The 21,530-nt window shown below is 40.6% G+C and overlaps 1 protein-coding gene across 2 annotated transcripts in view; it reads left to right on the top strand.

Moving 5' to 3' along the window:
* The first annotated feature begins 225 nt into the window (after positions 1–225).
* LOC110961470 (alpha-1,6-mannosylglycoprotein 6-beta-N-acetylglucosaminyltransferase B) overlaps positions 226–21,530 on the top strand; it is an 84,286-nt gene continuing 62,981 nt past the window's right edge. For both annotated transcript variants that reach the window (XR_007938730.1, XM_022209095.2), the window contains exons 1-3: positions 226–706; positions 2,426–2,538; positions 17,745–17,889. Coding sequence is in view for 1 of the 2 variants with exons in the window: in XM_022209095.2 (XP_022064787.2) it covers positions 639–706; positions 2,426–2,538; positions 17,745–17,889 (326 nt within the window). In the remaining variant the exon portion in view is untranslated. The remainder of the gene's footprint in view (positions 707–2,425; positions 2,539–17,744; positions 17,890–21,530) is intronic.

Genomic DNA, 21,530 nt, shown 5'->3' with positions numbered 1-21,530 from the left:
CTTAAAAATCACCCTTCTTTCTTCTTTTGAGGGAGAAAGTGCAAATACCCTCCGTCAAATCATGCAAAATCCTCCAAATTCTGCCAAAATACTCACAAATCCTGGTCACTGAGGCGGTTTTTTATATTCTAATTACTGCACGATGATCTGTTCCAGTGATTAAATCAACTTTTGCACTCCCATGTGAGTCATTAGGTGGCGCTGTCAGTAAACAAGTCGAGCAGGGCAGCTCCTCATGTCATGTAATGAGAACAGAGCCGGAGCTGCTTCCACTCAGAGGAATTCAATGAACTCAGCAGTCCTGGCTTATTGCGCTCGACGCCGCTGCGTTTCCAGGACATTTAACAGCATTAAGGGGCACAATCATAACTTATTAAAGATAGATTTTCCCGTCTGTTTGTTCCTCTCCAGTGTCGAGAGGAGGACTAACCGACCTACCTTCATCCCTACTGCTGTCTGCAGGACGCACCGGGAAGATTTCCGCTGAAGTTGTTTGTGAACATTCAGTCCTGGAAGTTGCGCGCCTGGATCGCTCCCTCCGTCAACCCCCTGCTTGAAGACATTATGCTTTTGACGCCAGTTGACACAAAAACTTGCGCGATGGTGAGCTTAGCCGGCGCTTTCTACGTGCGTGGAAAATGATTGCAACCAGCAGCGAGTTTTCCATTATGGTGAGGAGATGTCTTCTCACATGCAAACCATTCAGGTAAGAACCAGTTGTCTCCGATCTGCTGCAAACTTGAAAGCTTTTTTGTTTTTTCCTTATTGTTTCCTTTCATTTAAAATGAAAACAGGAGACCACAGTTTCTTTTTTCTTCTGCAACATCATGAGAAATGCAAGAAATCTAAAGCAGTACAGCAAAAACTGCAAGATTCTCGGTTAAGTCACTGTTTTAGGATTAAAACAGTGGTGAGTGTTTCTTTATTTTGTTCAGTAGAGCTACTCTTGCAAGTTCAGACCATTGGAATTAATTGGAACCACGGGGTGCCCGCTGTGCCACAATTAAGGTTTGCTTATTCAGCTGAAAGTCTCCACCAGCAGCCGGAGAAGCGGTGAAAGCAAACTGAGCTGACACAAACTCATTAAAACTTCCAACTTTGTCAAGAGATTCTCAACCCAAACTCAGGGAGCCCATGCATAATTGGTGATCACCATGCCAGCACCTGCGCCAGCACCAGAGATTTAAAGTTCCCCTGATGCTGCACAGCTCTCTGGATGAAAACAGTGATGTTGCACATCCCTGCCGGGGCTCCACACCTGATTTAACACGCCACTGTGACACTCATACTGTAGAGTTCAGAGGATTGTGCAGGGAGAAGAGCTCTTATGTGCATTCATAGCTGTGTTTCCTCACACATGCATCCCACTCTTTCACCATTATCTCATATATTGGATGTGGCACCATCAGTGACTGCATCCTCGCCCTGTTGTCAGATTTCTGCCTTAGAGAAATATTTAAAAATCGTCTCTTTAGCACAGAAGTGTGACAATCTGTCCTGCAGTTCTGCTCCATGAAAGGATTGTTTCCACACATTTTCTCAGCATGACTCCTGGAGCGTTCAGACAAGCCAGTTTTAAGTTAATCGCTCCTAAGCGTTTTGTTTCTAAAGCTGGAGAACTTGAGAAATGTTTGCTGTGCGTGTGTGTTTTCGGTGCTTTCATTCTCCCAAAACACAGCCATTCGCCTGTAATTGAATGCTTTTATTTTGGATGTTTTGCTCACTGGGGCAGAGTGTGATGCAGAAAACCCATCCGTGTAATGGTGCATTTTAAATGACACAGTCAACCGAGTACACAATGCTTTTCTGTGGTTTGATTGGTACAATATGAACTTTGAAAAAATAATTCCACGCTCCATAAAACTTCATAAAGGATTTAGAGTCCTGACTTTGAGCTTCCTCTGCTGTTGAAACCTGCCGTGTTTCATCACTTTCTTCTGCTTTTTTTGTCCTCGGCTGTCCTGAATTCTTTCTCTATCTGTCTGATAAAATCGCTCTGGACACCTTTCATGTCCTACATGAAGAACACCAACTTTTGCCCTCTTTAACGGGCCACAATGCAGAAAGAATAAGCAATATTTTGTTCCCTTCTCTATAACACTCCCAAACCTCAAGAGTATTGCAGGGAGGTTATATTAAATACCCCTCCTCACACACACATATACACTTACAAAAGAACTATGCTGCCACACACACAGACTGTGTGATTACACTCTTATGAATGGTGAACGGGGCTATATACATGGTCCATCTGGATGAGCCCTTTTCTCAGATGCTCTTTTATGCTGTTCTTTTCTGTAGTATTATGTTTTCATGTTACTCCGTGTAAAGGGACGATAAAGCATAATCTCACCGTGAGCTCTAACCTCGTCTTTTGGTCTTTTGCCGCCTAATCGGCCTCTTGTCTCTCCCTCCTCTCCTGCAGAATCTTTGTGGTGGGGATCGGTTTCTTCAGCCTCTGCTTTCTAATGACCTCTCTGGGGGGCCAGTTCTCGGCCAAACGACCCGGAGATTCCCCCTTCACCATGCGAGCCGAAGGTAAGCCTGCGGTTACATCTCAGTGCAGCTCGGTGGCCTGTGACTGCAGTGGCTGTGCGTTGCACTGGTAATGAACAGGATGGAGGCATGCTGAGAGTTTCGAGGGGCCTCCTTGATTGCTGCCAGACCTGCTCGCTTTGCTAATCAGGAGTTCGTTGGGGGGCACTGTCGCCTGGAGAGGCTCCCAACTTCTCTCATTTACACCGTCATCTTTTTCACCTGCTTTCGTGTTGTGACCTCACTCTGACCTGCTCATTTTATGTGTAATGCACATAGCTGAAAACTATTTTACTCATCTTTATGTTTTGTTGTTGACCCGGTACGTCAGAAAATACTGCAGATCAAATAAATGCATTATGCAGAGCAAGTATCCTACCAGTGGGACATGTCCTGTAAGTTCAATCAAGCAAAGATAAGTAATATTAAAAATGTATTAGTCTTGTAGTGAAGATATTATAAGAAAATATTTATACTTATTAATAATAAACCTGTGCTGAAGATGTGGAAGATATCATAATCATGGAGAATGGTGCATCCGTTTTCCAGTGAAAGCTGCATGTTTCAGGGTGATGGCTACAGTTATCACAAAGTAATTCCAAAATAGCAACAAAGGCCCTGCCCTAACAGAGATCAACGAATCAAAGCCACTCCGGAAAGAAATCAGAACTATGCACAAGCATCTCTGTGAGAAACTTGTTATCTTTCTTAGCACGTTCTCTGTGTTTGCGCTTTGTGCCTCTGCATATAAACCACTACAGCACAAGCCATTTGGGAGAGTCGGTGTTAGCTTTTGGACTATTGTCTCTCACCTTTTTATCACCACCTGGCACAATGTTGACTGTGTGTGTCATTTTCTGTGACAGATACCAGCTGGCACGAGAAACACCGATTCTGTCCATCAGAAACCATCCAAAGACACCAGATTTTTTTTTCTCGTTTGTATTGGTAGCATACCCATAGAAATGTATTTCTCTTCAAATGAGGACACTATAATTATTTTATCCCTGTTGAATAATGCAGTTTGTCTCAGGGCCAGTCAGTAAACAGCATGTTATTGTGTGGTTGTTTGTTGTGTGAGATGTAAAGATAACATTGGAATGTCTGACTGACTGACTGACTGTGATTAACGTCTTGGATATTAAAGATATTAAGACTGACCCATAATTGAATCAGCCTCTCAGAAATGTATGTTACTCTGACAGTGATAGTAGCAGGAAATGTTGTAGTGAGGTGTATCAGGTGTCATCTTCGGAGACAATTTCAAGGTTCTCAGCCATTTATGAAGTAGTATACGCTGAGCTAGTTCAAGGTGAGAGATGGGAAAATAAACGCGGGGATAAGACAGGAGAGCTGTCTGATTAATTAACCGCTCACAGGCTGCAGACGAGGGAAGGCAACCGGCCTCCAGCTCATTAAACGTTGCCTTGCCGCTAACCAGGCAGAGCCAGGCTATGTAAATGCTCATTCTCCGTGTGTGTGTGCATGTTTGTGTAGACGTGCATGTTCGGGAGTGAGGATTAGTAGCCCTGGAGTTAGTGTAATGAACGAAGTGGGATGCTTTGTTCAGTGGAGCAGCACTGTGATAACACTTACCGAACACATCCATCCAGCCTGTGCCCATGTAACTGTAAATGCACACATGCATCCACTGTGAGCATGTAATGCTTTCATGCTTTCATGCTAGAAGTGGGAACATTTCATAAAAACATTCCCACCATTTTCAGTCTGGGAGAGTAAACAAAATGGCCAAGCTGTGCTGAAACCAAGCACTCGTCTGTTTATTTCTCATCCTGTGAATGGCAATAACTGCCTGAAGAGCAAAAAATGTGAAGAAAAATCTGTAATTATTGTCTTGCTACCTTCTGTTTCCCCTCTCCTCTCTCTGCCCTTCTGTCCCCCTCTAGCTGTCTCGATGCTTTTCTCTTTATGTGTTTCTGTTTACCTCTTGCCTGGTTTAGCTCTATATATTTTTTGTTGGAGCATTATAGATTTTGATGTGTAAGCGATGCACTCTTTGACACCAAAAGCACAGAACAACAGCATTTGGCTATATCCAGATTTAGAATGCATGCATTTCCTCTCATTACGTCCCTTTGAAGGTACAGGGAACTAATGATGAGGAAAAAGTAACAGGGGGACAGAGGGGAGAGTATTTCTACCAGAGAGGGAAGCATTAATAGGCGGAGGCGTTTGATCCTAGATATCTTAAAGGCTCCAGAGGTGTACTGTAGCTTTCTAATAAGCCCTTTGAAGACCACCTTCACTGTGTGTCCTTTTGCCACAGGGGTCCTAATGCTGCTTAGCCACAAAGAGAGAAATGGGTCTTGGATGCTTTCAGGTTTTGCCCAGCTCGGAGCAAGAGTAAAAGGTTCAAGATGGTAATGTCCTCTCTACTCTTACCTGCCAGCTCCATTACCTGCAGTTTTCGTAAGTGCACAAAAAATCTGCTACTGATGGCTCCATCTCTCAGTAAAAGAGGCATTTTCTTACATCTTTTCCTGCCTCCGTGCATTTGGACCGTACAGTTGCCTGTTCCTATTCATTGAACTGAACACATGGTGCCACAAGATACAAAAAAAATAAAGAATAATAATTACCTGATTACACTCTGCTGGCTGGACTGCAGGAATAGTTTAATAAATCGCTGACTTACAGCAAAAGCATCAGGTGTGCAGGGAGCATCGTTCAGCATCCTGTTTACTGCGATCCTTTCAGAGACGCAACTTTTTTATTTCACGCCTCAGCAGTCTTCACTACATGATGGATTAAAATGAGTCTTTTCCGACATCGCTCACAGCGAGGGTGTGGCGTTTACCGGTTTATCAGAGCTGCGAACTTCGGTACTTTGTTTGAATGAAAAATTGGATAAGTAATGCGCCTGGAATGGAAGCTCTCTCCTCCGGCATTTGTGGAGATGTTATGAATAAAATAAAGTGACCTTTGCCACCGATGGAACTTCACCAGTAGTTAAGAATAACTGTGAAAGCAGGTGAGTGTCTGGCTCTGCGCCTGACAAAGGGGAGGTGTGAATAAAAGATAACTGTTCATTGTTTCTTTCACGAGCTCCTGTCACCGGGTGATAAAAGCAGTGATTTTCTCCTGGCTTGTGCTGCAGGTATGACAGCAGGGACTGTGCTGATTGTTGTTTTAGTCAAGATGGGCAGTGACACTTACCCAGATTCAACTGCTAAAATGTTTTCTGTGTCTCTGATTGCTTTGTTGTTGACAGCTTTGTAGATTTTTTTATTTAAAGAAACATTTGTTGTATATTTAGGGCCAAGGCAGACATACAGCATATCTTTTTTCCCCCATTCTTGCTGTTTGGCATTACAATAGATCAGGATGGTACTGATGATATTTTTTGTCCTGAACGGTAAACAGAACTGCTCATTAGCAGTCTTTTGTGGACTGGACTGTTGTTATATACTGCTACTGTTGGTTTAATTTTGTGTGTACATGTCCTGTCAGCTAATTAATTGTGACCTAGTGGAACCAGTGGGAAATTAAGTGTTACAGTTTTGATTACAACTCTCTATAAATTAGCTCCCGTAATGTAATTGCCTCTGTTGGAGTGTGGCCATAAACCGTGTGCAGGAACTTGCATGTATCAGTGCTCATGCATCCAAAGCATCGAAGAGCAGGAGTAATTAATGCACAAGCAACACAGCAGCTTATTTAGATACTGCCAACATGTAGAGTTCTGTGTTAGCTAAAACTTAACGTTATATGTTGGTTGTATTTCAGTGTTTTGGGAAGATAGCTACTGTATGTGTTCAAGTATCATCTGCTGCAAACTGGGTCGGGAGGTTCACTTCCACTGTTTGTACAGGTAGCATTTTCTGTTCTTGCTGTTTCTCTTTCTTTCATGCATTTTTGTGTGAAAACAGGAAATATGTTTATGCAAAGTAGTTGGAGGGGGGGAGATCCTGAACAATGATTGTGTGCTGTGACACTGCAGTGACACACTCAAGTATTTCTTGGTAAATTGCAAGGTACATATTTTAGTGAGGGCACAGTTCAAACAGTAATTATTTAGACAGATAATTGTGTTTTGTGTGTGTTATTTTCTACGTTCTGTACTTAAGCATGTTCAATCTAGAATAAAATAATGAAGATTACGCTAAAGCATCAATTCTCAGGTTTTACTTGAGCAGATTTACATAGATATTGAGAACACTGTTTGATATCTCTTTTAACAAATAGTGCCCAAACTGCAAGGATTCATAAGAAAATGGACACTTGTTTACCTAATTTGTGTATGTTATTTTAACAGTAGAGCTCGTGTGTGGCTGGTGTGGTTGGTTAAAAGTTGCTTTTTAGATTGAGTCTAAATGAGAATTAAAGATGTAGAAGTGTAGAACATCATAACAAGACTCAAAAATCAACAGCTGGGTTCTTTCTAAAAAGCAGGTACGAACAGGGACGCATGAAAATGGCAGCTGTCTTGGTCGACCGAGCAGCTCAAGTTTTGTAGATAAGCGACAAATCAGTGTGAAGAAAAGCCGTGTGGATCCGCCACATGATGTAAAGCTCTGGTAAGCCTCAAGGACATGAAGGCCGGATTGAAGCTCTCAACAACAAAAGACAAAGGAAAATGTGGAGCACAAAAAGAACAGGTCATGACCCAAAACATCACATTTCATCTGTCAAACATGGCAGTGTTTCTTTCTTTATGGTCGCCACTAGAACTGGCATGTATTGATGATTTCGCCTCTGACAGGAGCAACAGGATGAACGCAGAAGAGAAACAGAAGCATTCTGTGTGCTCACATTCAGCCAAAAGCATCAAAACTCATAGGATGGCATTTCATCATTCAGCAGGACAACAAAACATACCGACAAAGTAACCAAAGAGCATTTCAGGATGAAGACATGGAATATCCCCATCTGACGGAGTCGGCCTCCTGATCTCAATTTGACTGAGCTGTGAAAGCTCAGGAGAGACTCTCAACAAGCTCAATCTGAGGGTGGCTGCAGTAAAGGCCTGGCAGAGCAGCACCAGGGAAGATGTAAAGCACCTGGTGATGGATCTAAGACTTCTGGCAGTATCTGACGATAAATTCAAAGTTAAATTTTCTACAGAATTAAATACTTTATTACCACCGTTAAACCTAGGATCTTATGTGTTAAAAGGGCTATAGCTCACACACAGTTCTTTCAATATTAACATAAACCCATTCAGATCAAAGCTGAGACTTGACACTTTAATGTCCATTATTTTATTTCAAATTGAATGTGCAGAGCAGATAGAACAGGAACTGCAACTCCCAATAGTATGTATTAGCAGCTGTGCCTTTCCCCACTTTGTAAGTTGCTATTTTAAGACGTCACCTAGGTATCAAACATGAAATAATATAAGTTACATTTGCAGCAAACTGATGAAGGTGAAAATTCTGCAGTGTCTCAGCCTCACAAAACTTCATCATGCTTTTAAATAAATGTATTGCTCTATCTGCATGCCGTGGGCTGGAAGCGAAGGTTAGGAGATAGCAAGCGAAAGAGACAGATTAAGGTTTTAATTGAAGTTCGAGAGAGCCATGATTAAAAAGTAGTGCAGGTAGTTTCCCCTTTTCAGCGCTGTCAGGCATAATAAGAGGTTGGAGCTGCACACATGATAAGTGACAGAGGTTTTCTGCTCTAATAGCTTCTGGATCCGGCAGCTCCCTCATAGGTGCCAAAAATAAGAGGGCAACTCAATCTCAATCAGCCCTTTCTGTAATGAATATTTGAATTGGGAGCGAGAGGACAGGGAGAGGGTTGGCTGAGCATGCCTGAGTTCAGACCAGGAGGGAATGTACAATTTCATCCTGGAGACAGGTGAGGTGCATTGGTCTGGCCATAAGCAGAATACTGGCCAGTTAGAGAGCATATCAGGAATGACAGGGTTTATTTATTTAGCTTCAGAGGAGCTAATGGAGAGAAGAAAGAGTATGAGATGCTTTTCTGCAACATGTAGTCTTGTAATTACTACATTTCTAAATTAAAAAAATACAAATAATATTGTGCACACAGTATAGATAAACTGTTACACAAGTGCTTAAAAACTTAATCTGTTACTCAATTTAGTGGATGATGACTGTGGACAAAGTGCACAGCTTTAAGTGGACACAGTTGTGGCACTTCTACGTTTTACTTTTTGGCATACTGTCACTTTCTTGAGTACATGCACTCCTAACAAGCTGTCGGTATACTGTTTTCTGTCCACTCCATGTCATACATTGTATATAGTTTTAACTGGTAATTTTAAATTGTCTGTAGGTGTGAATGCAAGTGTGATTGTTTGTCTGGTTATTTGGCCAGGGCCGGACTGGGAAAGAAATTCAGGCCGGGAGATTTCCAATCAGTCAGGCCACTTCTGCCACCGCAAGGGTTGTGTCACGTGGGATAATGCACCAAAATGTTGTTTTTTTTTTCCTTCCAAAATATGCCTTTTACAGTTATGTTATAGCAATTACAACACTACTAAACAGACAGTAAGTCTATTAAACACAACCATAACGACAGCTCCATACAGTCCAGTACTTTTCTCTTCTGTAATCTCTTCACTACCCTCACCAATTTTTCCAATGTTTTCCTTTTCCTATTATTTATATAACATGTGGAATAAAAAAATATATATTATTTTGTCAGCAAATCATTTAGATGTCAGCTGGTCATAGCTAATAGTATATGCAAACACCAATGTTCATTTTATAACTGAAAATTGTAAGTCAACTGCCTATCCTACCTGAAGAGGGGGTCTCAAACGTTTTCAGGCTTCCTGCAACCCACCTGACACCTGTGGAACTTATTTGGGCCAGACATTTTTTATTATATTTTGGCCTTTGAAGTCTGATGATGCATTTGTAAGAAGAACCGACCGTTTGTAAACTTACTTGAAGTAGCAGCATCATCTATTTTCAACTGTACACTGCTGGACCTGGGCGGGGGTTGATGAAACATGTGTGTTATTTTACAACACTTTGCCCCTTCCTCCTTGAGCAAACTTTTTTTCTTCTCCATCTCCCTCTCATGTCCACCTTTTCTCTTCGTCTTTTCTTGTTTTTTGCCCCCAGCTTTCTCAGGGTGCTCCATAATCTTCGCTCCTTCCACTCTCGCCCCACTCTCATATCACCGCTCTGCAGTGCATGCTTCCCCGTTCTCGCTATGAAGGGGCGGGCCATAAAGCAACTAACCAATCATGGCACGTTTCTTCTAAAAAAAAAATGTCACTTTGACCAATCCCTATCCTTCTGATTTAGAGCTCAGAGCACTTGCTTTGTGTGAGTGACAGGAGGGTGGGCGTGTCCTCTGTAAGGCTTCTAGCGCTGCTGTCTCTGGCCTGTCTGCCAAAAAGCCGATCAACTTTTTTTCATTGGCCTGCCAGTCCGTGGCTGGCCTGTCCAGGCAGGCCAATAAGGAGGCAGGCCACCGGAAAAAGTCCCGCCTCTCCCGATTGCCAGTCGGGGCCTGTATATAGCCCTGTTACCTATCCAGGGTGTCCCTTTCCTTCGCCCTAAGTTAGCTGGGATAGGCTCCAGGCCCCCGAGACCATAATGAGGATTAATTGTTGTATAGATAATGGATGGATGGATATATGTTATGCATCTGACCCAGGATTTAAAGTGTCATGTCAGTGGTTTTACAAATACCTTGTTTAGCAGTCATGTCACATCTCATGACATCTTTTTAATCTGTTGTCCAGTAAATATTGAAATTACACTTGACTTATTGCAAATTTGTACAAAACACTACATGACAAATCTCCCCAAATTATTGAGCCCTGTCAAACCTATTTATCCTCAACATGTTTAGTGGGAGGAAGCCAGAGGACCTGGAGAAAACCCATGCATGCACAGGGAGAACATGCAAACTCAATGCAGAAAGAAACCGGGGAAGGCGGAGTCGCGAACCGGGGATCTTCTAGCAGCAAGGCGAAAGTGCGAACCAACAAGTCCCTGTGCAGCCACATAACATACAGTATTTCCTAAATTTCCTAAATTTCCGTTTCGACCATTTACAGGCTCCAAATGTCGCTATCTCAGCACTACCTAACTGCCAACTAATTCAAAAATAAGCAAAGAGGTGGGAATCAGTAAAGTGGATGCAGGCCATGCTAACTTCTCATGGAGTCTCCTATGACAACACTTGATAGAATTTAAACCGCTAAATGACATTAAATTTTACTCCTCATCAAAACATGTTAATTCAGAGACCAAAACATGTTAATTCCGCTGTAAAGTTTTTCATATATTTAGCATAGGGGTCCATGATCTCTGACTTGCTATCGGAGCCTTAAGTGGCTGTTTGCGGAACTGCAATTTTTTATGCTTATGCATTGACTTCATTTTTCATCCCCAGAGGTTGCAACTTATTTACACGAGCAAATTACAATTGTTCTAAATAACCTGCATTAGCCATGAGGCACCTGGTGATGCTGTGTTCCTATTCATTATTGGCAGCTTGTACAAGAGGAGAAAATATCTAGATATTTAGTTTGCAGAGCCGCACGGCTTCGTAGACAAGTGGCATTGGGCAAATAGCAGTAACAATAAATCACTGTCTTCATTTGTATTTCATCTCTTTATGGACTGTTTGTCTTGTTCTGTTTGTCAGCTACTTCCATTGGTTGTGTTCTGTGACTTCGTGCCTGACAGAAGTGATTCTGAAATAAAACTTTTAAAACTTCAACAGGCACTGGTTCATGCTTTCATGTTTACATGCACAAGGTTAAACTTGCGCTTTCCAGCTACAACTTCCAGACCTCCTCACACATAACTTTAAAACAACAAAACAACTTTTTAGTGTCTCATTCAATTACAGGTCCTATATCATTGTGAGGACTCGACTAATTGCCAGACAGCAGAGCTTAAGTTTTACAGTTTCTCCTGTTGATGGTAATATTCTCTCTTTAAGAATCTATATAAAAATTCTATTTAATTGTTATTACTCCACAAAGGAATGATGGAGTTATGTGACGATCGGTGTACATTTGTCTGTCTGTCTGTCTGTTAGCAACATTTCTCAAAAAACTTACTAATGGATTTGGATGAAATTTTCAGGGAAGGTCAGAAATGACACAATTACCAAGTGACTCAATTTAGCAGTGATGCGGCTTATAGTTTAGATCCATAGATTTGTTAAAGATTTCTGTATCATTGCGAGATCACAGCATTGCATCACTGTAACTATGACTGCAAGTGAACACTACATCAGCTGCCTGCTGATGATCACATGATTGCGATCCTACTAGAAATCAGCTGTGGCGGACTTATCAGGAGTTATGTGTCTGAAATGATACAAGGAGCAACTGATTTAATTGTGGGGGTGTTTCCGAGTCCCAGCAATTCCAGACGCCTGCTACATATTTAGGTTATGCGATTTGGTAATAACGTACACATGCATAACAAACACCTGTGCTCAGTGCAAGCTCATTTTATTTGTTGGTTCATATTAAATGGCCACATTCTATGTTCTATTTCTCCCACAACTTTTTTTTCAATATTTTAGCCATCAGAAATGACACGACTGAGCAGCCTTGGTGGAGTACTGTGCTGTCTGAGTGCTTTTCATCCTTGTTTATGTCTCATTCTGTTCTGTGTTATCCTTTGACTGACAGATAGAACAAGCTCTTTTAAAGGAGGTAGGATTGTAGTTGGGAGCACTGGGGCGTCAGATGTGAGTGAGTGCCAGTGGCAAGTGGTTTCCATGACTCATGGTTCAGGTATCAAGGACACTTTAGCACTTTTGCTCAGGGCCTCAGGGAGGTCAGAACTGGGAATATCTGGAACCAAGGGCATCCCAACCTGCTGACTGCATTACAGTCAGTTATATACTGCTTATAGTCATGTATTTTTATTGAATAAGTGTACTGGTTGCCTCTTTGATTACATAAGTTTGTCATGATCATCAGCGATGTCTCCTCGTATCGTTTATTCACTGTGGAAATTCATAATGTAATATGCTAGTTAATGATTCACTGATACCGGCTGACATGCACGACAACGTCTGAATAAGGGGAGTCTTTTTTCCACTCCAAGCGCCGCCAAAATGTCGGAAGATTAGACAACAAAAATTCCCAAACTTCAAATTGTCTGCAAGGAATTCAGGATATCTCGTCATTCTTTACTTTTTGATGTTTCACCTGCTGCAGAAAGAGGAAACATTTTAATTAAAAAAAAACTGATTGAACATGGTTTTCACATACAGATGGCATGACTGGCTCAAAAAAAAACCCTGAACCAACAACTGGGATGTGTTTTTAATTAACAGTTTCAATCCACAACTCTTCAAAACAAGTGGCAAAGTGACAATACAATGAGAATACAACACCCAGCAATGTATCATAACACACAGCAGCATTTTTTCTTGCTGTTGGTCATTTAATCTATACTGTTGTTACTTTTTTCCTCTTTCTTACCTCCATTATTTTACTGTTTTGCAAAGTTGTGGAATGTAACTAATTGCATATTCTTGAATACTGTATTCCGATATGATTTGAGGTATTTGTTTACTACATTGATTCCATGGTATCATTACTTTACCAATTCAAATTTTACACCCCAGATCTATCCTAGTTCATATCACACAAGTGCTTCATGGTATTGTTCCAATTTTGCATGCAAACAATAGTTTTCTGTTTCTGTTTTAAGTAGTGCTTTTGGAAAATATTAATGTATTGGACTCCCAGTGGGACTGGGAAGAACAGACACAGATTTACTCCTATAAATACTGCTTTTCCCAAGATAAGACAGTGTTCAAAGTCTGCAATGTAATGCACAGTTTCCTGATCAAATGCTTTCCATCAATCAGATTAAAAGTTTTTGTTGTATTATACAAGTGGGATGAAAGTAGTGCGACATACTGTACATATGGATGACATGCAGTCGGAGAAGAAATGTAAGAATTTTGGAGGCTGCAAAGCGAGTGGGCGAGAAGGATTGGTATGCGAGGAGAAAGATCGGTTTGTCAGAGCGCCGAGATGTGTTTGGCTGTAACAAACCGAGAATATATCTCTGCAATATAGCTTTGGATGACAGCAGTGTGGATTTTTTTAGCCAACAGTGGCACATTCAAATTGTCCTGATTTTGCATTACTGAAATGTCAAGATGACAAATGTTTACTTGAAATTACTGAAAATGAACGAGTGTTTAATTGATTGTGCTTCAGATAAAGGATGCAATTAGCAAATTTATTTTATGCAATATGCAAATTAACTTTGTTTGTCTAAGTTTTCCGGTCCCCAGTCGTTAGTTCTTGTATACTGAATATATTGGTAGTGTGAGGGCTAAAGTGCTGCAGTAGTATAACTCAAGTCTGAATGCTGTGCTATTGCTTTAACCAAATGAATGCATATCAACTCTTCTTGCTGCACTGGTCTGCATTAGTGCCTTTGGACTTGCTCAAAAAATGTATTGCTTTAGATATCAAAATATCCAAGCAAATTGCATGTGTTTTTAAGACAGAAAGCAAATTTTAGGCTTGTTTTACAGTGACTCACATCTCCAGAAGCTCATGTCTTGTGCATGTTGTTTTGCACCGTCATCTCCATCTTTAGTATCGAGCTCTTCTGCTGTATCACTTCCTCCCTTTGTAGACACACTTGTTGATCCCATTTCAGATATTTCAAGCTGCATCAGTGGTTCTCGTTTATCTCTGATGGGATCCTTGCTGTCATTTTTGCCATGTTTTTCTTAATTTTACTCAAAATTTGTTGCCCAGCCCTCTGCCGGGCTGCTAGTGCCCCTCCTGTTCTCCGTTTTTGACAACAACTCCAACTGTAGAGGACAAAAGACTAAGGTTATGCAGATCTGAGCAGATTCTTTCATGCAAACAAACAATGCTTGACCTTTCCTCTGAGCTCACTTTGCTTGTCTTTTTTTTTTAATTTATAGCAAGTTTGCAAAGTCATTTACCCTTTAAAAGTCATTTATCCCTAGCAGACTAATTATGAGTGTAGTAATTCATATTTTACTGATTTCAGTAGAAACTAGTTAGCAGCTAAATGTGTTTTTTTTTCTAACTCCACTGTCAGTTTATCTAGAGGTGTATGAAATAATCACACAATCTTAATGGAAATTTGCAGATTCATGATTTGCTTCATTATCTTAATTTAAAGGTGAGCTTCATTAAAGCAGCATGTTCAGTTATTCATAATCAGTATTCAGGTATTTTATCCATAAAGGAAGTAAGAACAATTACAATAATGCCATGCAGTCTAAATCTACACACAGTACAATTCTGCACCAGATTACAGTTGCCCAGCGGGTTGCATGATTGAAAGCAACAGCAGTCAGACGTCCTGCAGAGCGTGGATTGCATGTGAGCACGACATGTCAGTCCTGCTTGTTGTCGTGTTCGAAAATACTCATGATGCTTTTTGACCGTCAATTTGTTCAGTATTTTCCTATTAAGATGTGATATTGCTCCATTAACAGTGTCGTGTACTCATCTATTTTGCAATTTATTTGTGAAGTGACTTGACTATAGCTCATTGCCAAGCAATTTAGTGTCATTTTCAAACATCTCCCTGAAGTATAGTCCCTAAATGAAGGACTTAGTGACATTGTGAGTGGATTTAAATGAAAACTGGACCTCTAAATCTGTAAGAAACATCCAGATTGCTTAGCAGTGATCTATGAATTCATTTTGAGAGGCTGTGTTTCATGCACTGGCAGCCTCTCCCTGTTTTGCTCATGAACATTGTCTCGGCCGATCAACACTTTCTCTGCTCGACTGAAAGGTTTCTATAAACGCCTGAAGGATTAGCTTTATATGCCAACAGCCACCGACTTGCAGACAGAATTGTGTACGGTCAAGGCAAAATTTACTAATGTCGCCGATAAGAGAAGAATTCAGCAACAGGCAGACAGGATTAATAGACAAACGGCTCAGCTACTGAGGCAGATAGACAATCTGGTGAGGAGCTGTGGCGAGGGAACATTTTATATTTGAGAGAGCCGATGAGAAAATTACAAGCAGGTGAGGGAGAAAGGTTGAAACACACCGAGTGCTAAACAGATAAAGAGATATGGGCCGCAGAGTAATGGGTAAAAACCTGTGGCATCGAATTGTGTGTTTGGGGAGAAACATTTTTCCAAATGGAGCCTGTGGGACTCTGCGAGGCCAGCTGTTTATAGCTGGTCAGCCAGTTTCCGAGCTCACATTCACACAGCAGGCTACAGTACAAATGATGATCTAATTGGAATTTGTTCATAATATCGATTGTGCCGTGGCACTTTCGAAATTGAGTCGTTAAAGGAGATTAGCTGCTGCTAAATTGGCCCTATATTAACCATCTGATGAGGAAGGACACAGGTGAAGCTCTACATTCATAGATACTATCAACTCCACTACTACCTGAATCTGCATTGGAAAACACACATTAGGTGATGTTTTCCAGGAGAACACAAGAGCAAAAGGGAACCTGACGAGGAGCTGATTGCAACGGCTCAGTGCTAAAAATGTACATTGTAGGAAGCCTGTTCTGTCCCAGTAATGGTGATTTACGAGCACAATGTGTGTGAGGATTATTGCTGTGAAGACATGTGAGTTCTTCCCACACTTTAGCCCAGAGGCTGTGTTTAGATTTACTGCAGCAAGTACACTGCAACTGATAAAGGAGGCTCTGAAATACACAGAAATCCTGACAAATAAATATACAATGAGGTGGTAAAATAGCTGTTTGTTCAGGATTTACTAGTTTGGTCTCAGATGCAACAGGTTTTACAGTTTAAACAGCATCGTGATGGTACTTCCAGTGATTTTTTCCTTCCTAAATCTCATCGCCTTTTTTCATCCTGTATCATTCTTCAGTCAAATGTATTGTTAAACTGCTGCTATGAAGCAGAAAATCTGAATGTAAATTCATTTAGTTTATTTCTCTGTGCTCATGGAAGGGAAATTTGTTCTCTAACTCCTGAATTATTCAAAGGGAGACATCTTTAGGTTGGAGGTTACTAGAAATGATTAAAACTGTACTAAGCCAAAGAAAAAAATATGCAAATGCAACAAAGGTGCAAGAATTGGAGAATATCTGGGTTCTAACAATAAGATTCACTTTTATGCTTTTTAACTGTTGGTTATAATGTTTTTGTGAGCCTTGTTCATGATGCAGAAAGTTTCTCTCTCAAAAGCACACAAAGACCAGAAAGAAGTGTGACTTTTCTTCTCTCTCCTTATTTTATTTACTGGTGATGTAATACAATTTTTTCTGTGAAAGGTGACTTTTGCCTGGGTGGTGATAAATGAACTCTGACAGGGGAAGTGAGTCTGCACACGTTGCACTTTCTAAAGCCTTTTGCAATTGATGAGGGAGAGGAGAAGCTTTATTTTCACTCTCAGCCCCCAAGAACAATATAAGGCTGTTGTTGGTTTCTGCTGTTTTTTTCCTCAATAGTTCAGACCACAAATTCACTCTGAAGTCCCGAGACTGGCATTATTTATCTGAACCCTTTGAATTTTCTTCATCAAAAATGACTTAAGAGCTCCTGCCTGAGGCAACAAGCTAACTTCTTAGCAATCGATGCAGTTCCTTGTTATTAGTAATGCTCGGCATTGAGCTTAGTGTGATCAAAGGAAACTGCGCTGGGTCAGGACCTCGACTCACCAACAATGCAGTCAAGAACCTGCTTTGACCTTATTGTCTGTAGCTGCTGGCACATTAATTGACTTGGTGTTTGCTAACAGCATCCTTCTGGTTTACCACCAGTCAGGTCATTAATGATTTAAGCCAGGCAGGAAGACAAATCCAATACTGAGAGACTAATTTGCCCATTCCTGAGCTTTGCTGGAGCTCTGACTCCTCACTGAGCTGCTGGGTTTAGTAATGAATGACAAACGTAAATAGAAAATAGACTAAAATGACCTTTAAAGGTAAAGCGCAGTGTAATGGGACCTGAAATACGCTAATTTACAATATGACCTTGGTGAGCCTGTGCTACACTGGTGCATTTAAACTGCTGGTGCACAAATATTCTGATCGTATTTAGGACAGCAAACATGTTGTTTTGCTCTACTGGCCTCCTTTTCAACATTATATAAAGCCACACATTTAATATAGAAATTGTTGATGTGCATGCATACTGTATAATGTCAAAAACATAATGAATTCATAACCTATTCTAATTTATCATGCTGCTTTTGTATTCTTTGTCGTCTCTTTGCTGTCTCATTTCTGTTTTTAATCACAGTATCTGCTCTGTGTTGTTGTTTTTTGTTTTTTTAGTACTTGGTGGCCAGGAGTCTCGTGGGGTGCTGAGAAAAATCAGCGACATGCTGGAGGTGATCATGAAAAGGATGGACGCTCTGTCTAAACTGGGAAACACCAGCGACTCACACCGGCTAGATGAACTCAGCTCAGCCCTGGACAGGTTGGCATAATTCTCACCTGTATGCTGCTTAAACTGTAAATGACAAGAAGTAAAAAGCTCTCCTCCTGTACCTTATTGGACTGATGTTCTAGTAGAAGATGTCGCTGATGTGTCTTACTCATGTTTGCTAGTTGTTCCAGAAAGATTTTCACCCGAAGGTTTTGTGGAAATTGAAGATGATTGGTAAAGGAACTATTGCATTCTTGAAGGCCAGTGGTTGAACTAAACATGCAGAAGACTTTGTGTTTACTGAAAATGTGTATAAATATAGTGCAAGAGTTTAGTTCATGCTCTACTCTAAGCTTTTGCACTGCTCCTAAAGAAGAAAGAAGCCTTTATTTGTCACAAATACATTACAGCACTGTGAAATTCTCTTTTTTTTCCTCATGGATAGGCTTTGCTCAAGAGACAAAAGTGGCAGCAGTACGTGGGCTGAATCTTCTGATCAGTAACCCAGAGCTTCAACCACTGAGCCACAACCCTGTGCTTTTATTGTAAAGTCAGGGAAAAAGATGCAGTGATCTTCTAAGGTTTAAATGTGTTGAAGATTTGTACAAAATCAAGTTTTCTTGTACAACTACAACTATAATAACTACTTTCCAGCTATTTCATGGTAAGTTTTGAATCTGGTTATTGTTCAGACTGCAGGGCTTCTATGGCAGATTTGCTAGTAAGACACTAGTTCAGGAAATACAAAACTCAGCTACCACAACCACCACTGCACGCACAGAATCACTGCATGTAGTCAGTGTTAGACCCATTAAAAATGAATGTGTCACAGCCATAATCTTAACAACCAAAGTGCAGCCATGACTACGGTTGCAGTGACAGCTGTGTCTGCAGCCAAAACCACAGAGACGGTTGGTTTCAGCAGCGGTCAGTGAGAGAGCTGGTGAAGCAGCTCCTCTGGTTTCTTTTCTAACTGCAGTGGTGAGGACTTGTTCCTGAGCTGTGACTCTGCTGTAGTCACAACCAGCAGCACTCTGCTGCACTACATGATACACTACATGGTATTGTTTTTATGTGTTTTTTGTGCAATATTGGTAGCACAGCTTTAAGTCCAACACAAATTTCCCCAAGTGGGACAATAAAGTATATTGAAAATTGAAATGATACATAATGCGGCTCAGCCTGTCTCCACGAGTCAGATTAAATGCAAATGTTACTACAATGCCTAAATTGTCCTCCAAAAAGTTCTTGCTGTGACCTTTCAGGCCTCCACAGCTTTGGGTTTGACACTAATAGCTTTGAGTCCGGTGGACACTTAGCATGTCCAGTTAACTGACAGATTTTATTATTTACTCAGGACACAAATGTAAAATTCATACATATTTTAACAGTTGCAGTACTTTTTCTTGTTTATCAGACAGCTGTGTGGAAAAAGATGTGAAACTAGGTGGAAAGTCCTTCAAAAGTTCTAAATTTCATCAGTCCCTATAATCAGTCACTATAAGTAAGTTATTCACTAATCATGTGTGTTTTAGGTACAATGGCTTGTAAAAGTGAGGGTCAAATATTCTGCTACTGTGAATAGTTAAATGGGTAAAAGATGAACTGATTTGCACATTTTGTTACTATCTTTTTATGTTTATATTATCTCCATCTGTCACAGTTGGAAAAGGAAATGGAAAATGGAAAAGGCCCCAAGCAAAAATTTTGCCACCCTGCATGGTCAGTAATGAGTTACAGCCCTTCGGTTAAAATCACTACTTGTAAAAGCTTTTAGTAGCCAGCAAAGAGCTGTTCAATTCTTGTTTGGGAGATTATCTTCCTTTTTCCTGGAAATAGCTTCAAATTCTGTGAAACCCTTTGGTTGTTCTGCTCTTTTGAGAAATTTGTGATAATGTTTTGCTCAGGGAAATATGAGGCCCTTGGAAAAAACCTTCAGCTTGCATTTATTGAGATTGTCCATTATGTATTTTCAGGTGTAGTCAGGGTCATTATCCTGTTGTAGTGGCCATCTTCACCTTCACCTTCCAGTAGCTGTAAAAAAAAGCCCAAAACATTTTCAATCCCCCAAGAGCTTAACAGTAAATTTGTTCTTTTCATGAAATTCTACAAACTTTTTTTTCACGCCAGATACATCTTTGCTCATTGTGGCAAAAACATTCTATTCTGACTTTGTGAGTCCAAAGGATTACCAAAAAGCATCAGGCTTGATGTTTATTTGCAAACTTCTGAAGCTGAATTTTGTCCAAATATTATGTTTGCCAGGATGCTTGAACATTTTTTTTCTGCTGACTTCTATGAAGGTCGTATTTGTGCACGTCATGGTGCAGCTGAGCAGTGCACCATCGTTCCAGAGTCTACAAAATCTTCTCGAATTTCTTTTGCAGCCTTTGTGGTGATCTTACAAGCAGTTCTCTCTGAGGCTCTTCCTGTTAACTGCCAGTTCTTAATTACAATAAGAACTGAGGAAGCAGCACCCTGAATGTACTTTCACTCATTGCCCTTTCTTGCCTTAGGAGCTTCACTTATTTTCATTTTCAGCTGCTTAGAGGAGCCCACGGCTGCTGATTGTTTTTTATTTTTGCATCCTTGTGATGATCAACAAGTCATAAGCCCAAAAGAACTCATTTAAATATGTAAAAGTTATCTGATTATCTCTCAAATCTTTTGCATTGTGCAAACCTGTTTGTAGTGATCTTTTTTTCACTCTAAACTCCTGAACATGAAAATAATAGACTTGTTTTGCTTAAAATGTTGAAAAGAATGTTTAATCTGTGACTTTATGCCTTTTGAAAAATCAAGTCATCTTCCACTTGCCTAAATATTCACAGTTACATAAATTCTGACCAGTAATGCCTAAAGTTTTGAAAACAGTTATCATGGGGACTAGACATGTGATGTTTAGTACTGTAGTACTACTGACACACAATATGGGATTGTGGGATTTTTTTTACGATATCTAACAAAGGATACTAAATGTGATTAATACTCAGTTTGAAATGAAAAAACAAATTGTGCTGCAGTTTGTACATGTGATCCAGTCATAAGCATCTTCTTCACTTTGGTTGTGAAATAAATGGTAAATTTAAAATTTTGCATGAATGAAAATTAAATCTCGAACTACTATACTTGTAGTAGTTAGAGTGGTTTACTCTAGTGTTTTCAGTGTCGTTAAGGAGATGCTGAGTTATGCTGGGAAAGAACAGAAGCTCAAAGCTGTCAAGGTTTAACTAGAGGTTGTTTGCAGAATATTCTCTGTAGTTCTCCAGCTCAACCTGTGCGCCAAAGGTGAAATTCATTGGCATAAGTAATTGTGAGATAAAAACATGCAAGCTGAAGTGGACCAGAGAGATACGACGGTGTGAAGAAAAGGTAGAGGGCCAAGTTTGGTGCCCTGGAGCATGCCACTGGAGCAGCTGCATGGTGCTGAAAAAGATATGTGTTAGAACAAACCCCATCCCCCTCCCTGCCTGGGCAGCTGGAGAAATGAAAGAGACTGTCATATAAAAAAGGAATAGCAGGTGTCTTGCTGGACAAGTTGAAGCAGCCAGCCCAGAGTTGTGTGCTCTGTGGTTTCCTTGGAAACAGACTTTTTCTCATGCCCACACCTACCCAAGGTTTAAGGGGAGGAAGCTCCCTCCCGATTGTGCCTTTGCTTTTCGTTACCCTTCTGGACATCACCTCCCTCTTCC

The sequence above is a fragment of the Acanthochromis polyacanthus genome, chromosome 21 (assembly GCF_021347895.1).
Source record: "Acanthochromis polyacanthus isolate Apoly-LR-REF ecotype Palm Island chromosome 21, KAUST_Apoly_ChrSc, whole genome shotgun sequence".
NCBI lineage: Eukaryota > Metazoa > Chordata > Actinopteri > Pomacentridae > Acanthochromis > Acanthochromis polyacanthus.
This window is presented reverse-complemented; position numbering and strand designations above follow the sequence as displayed.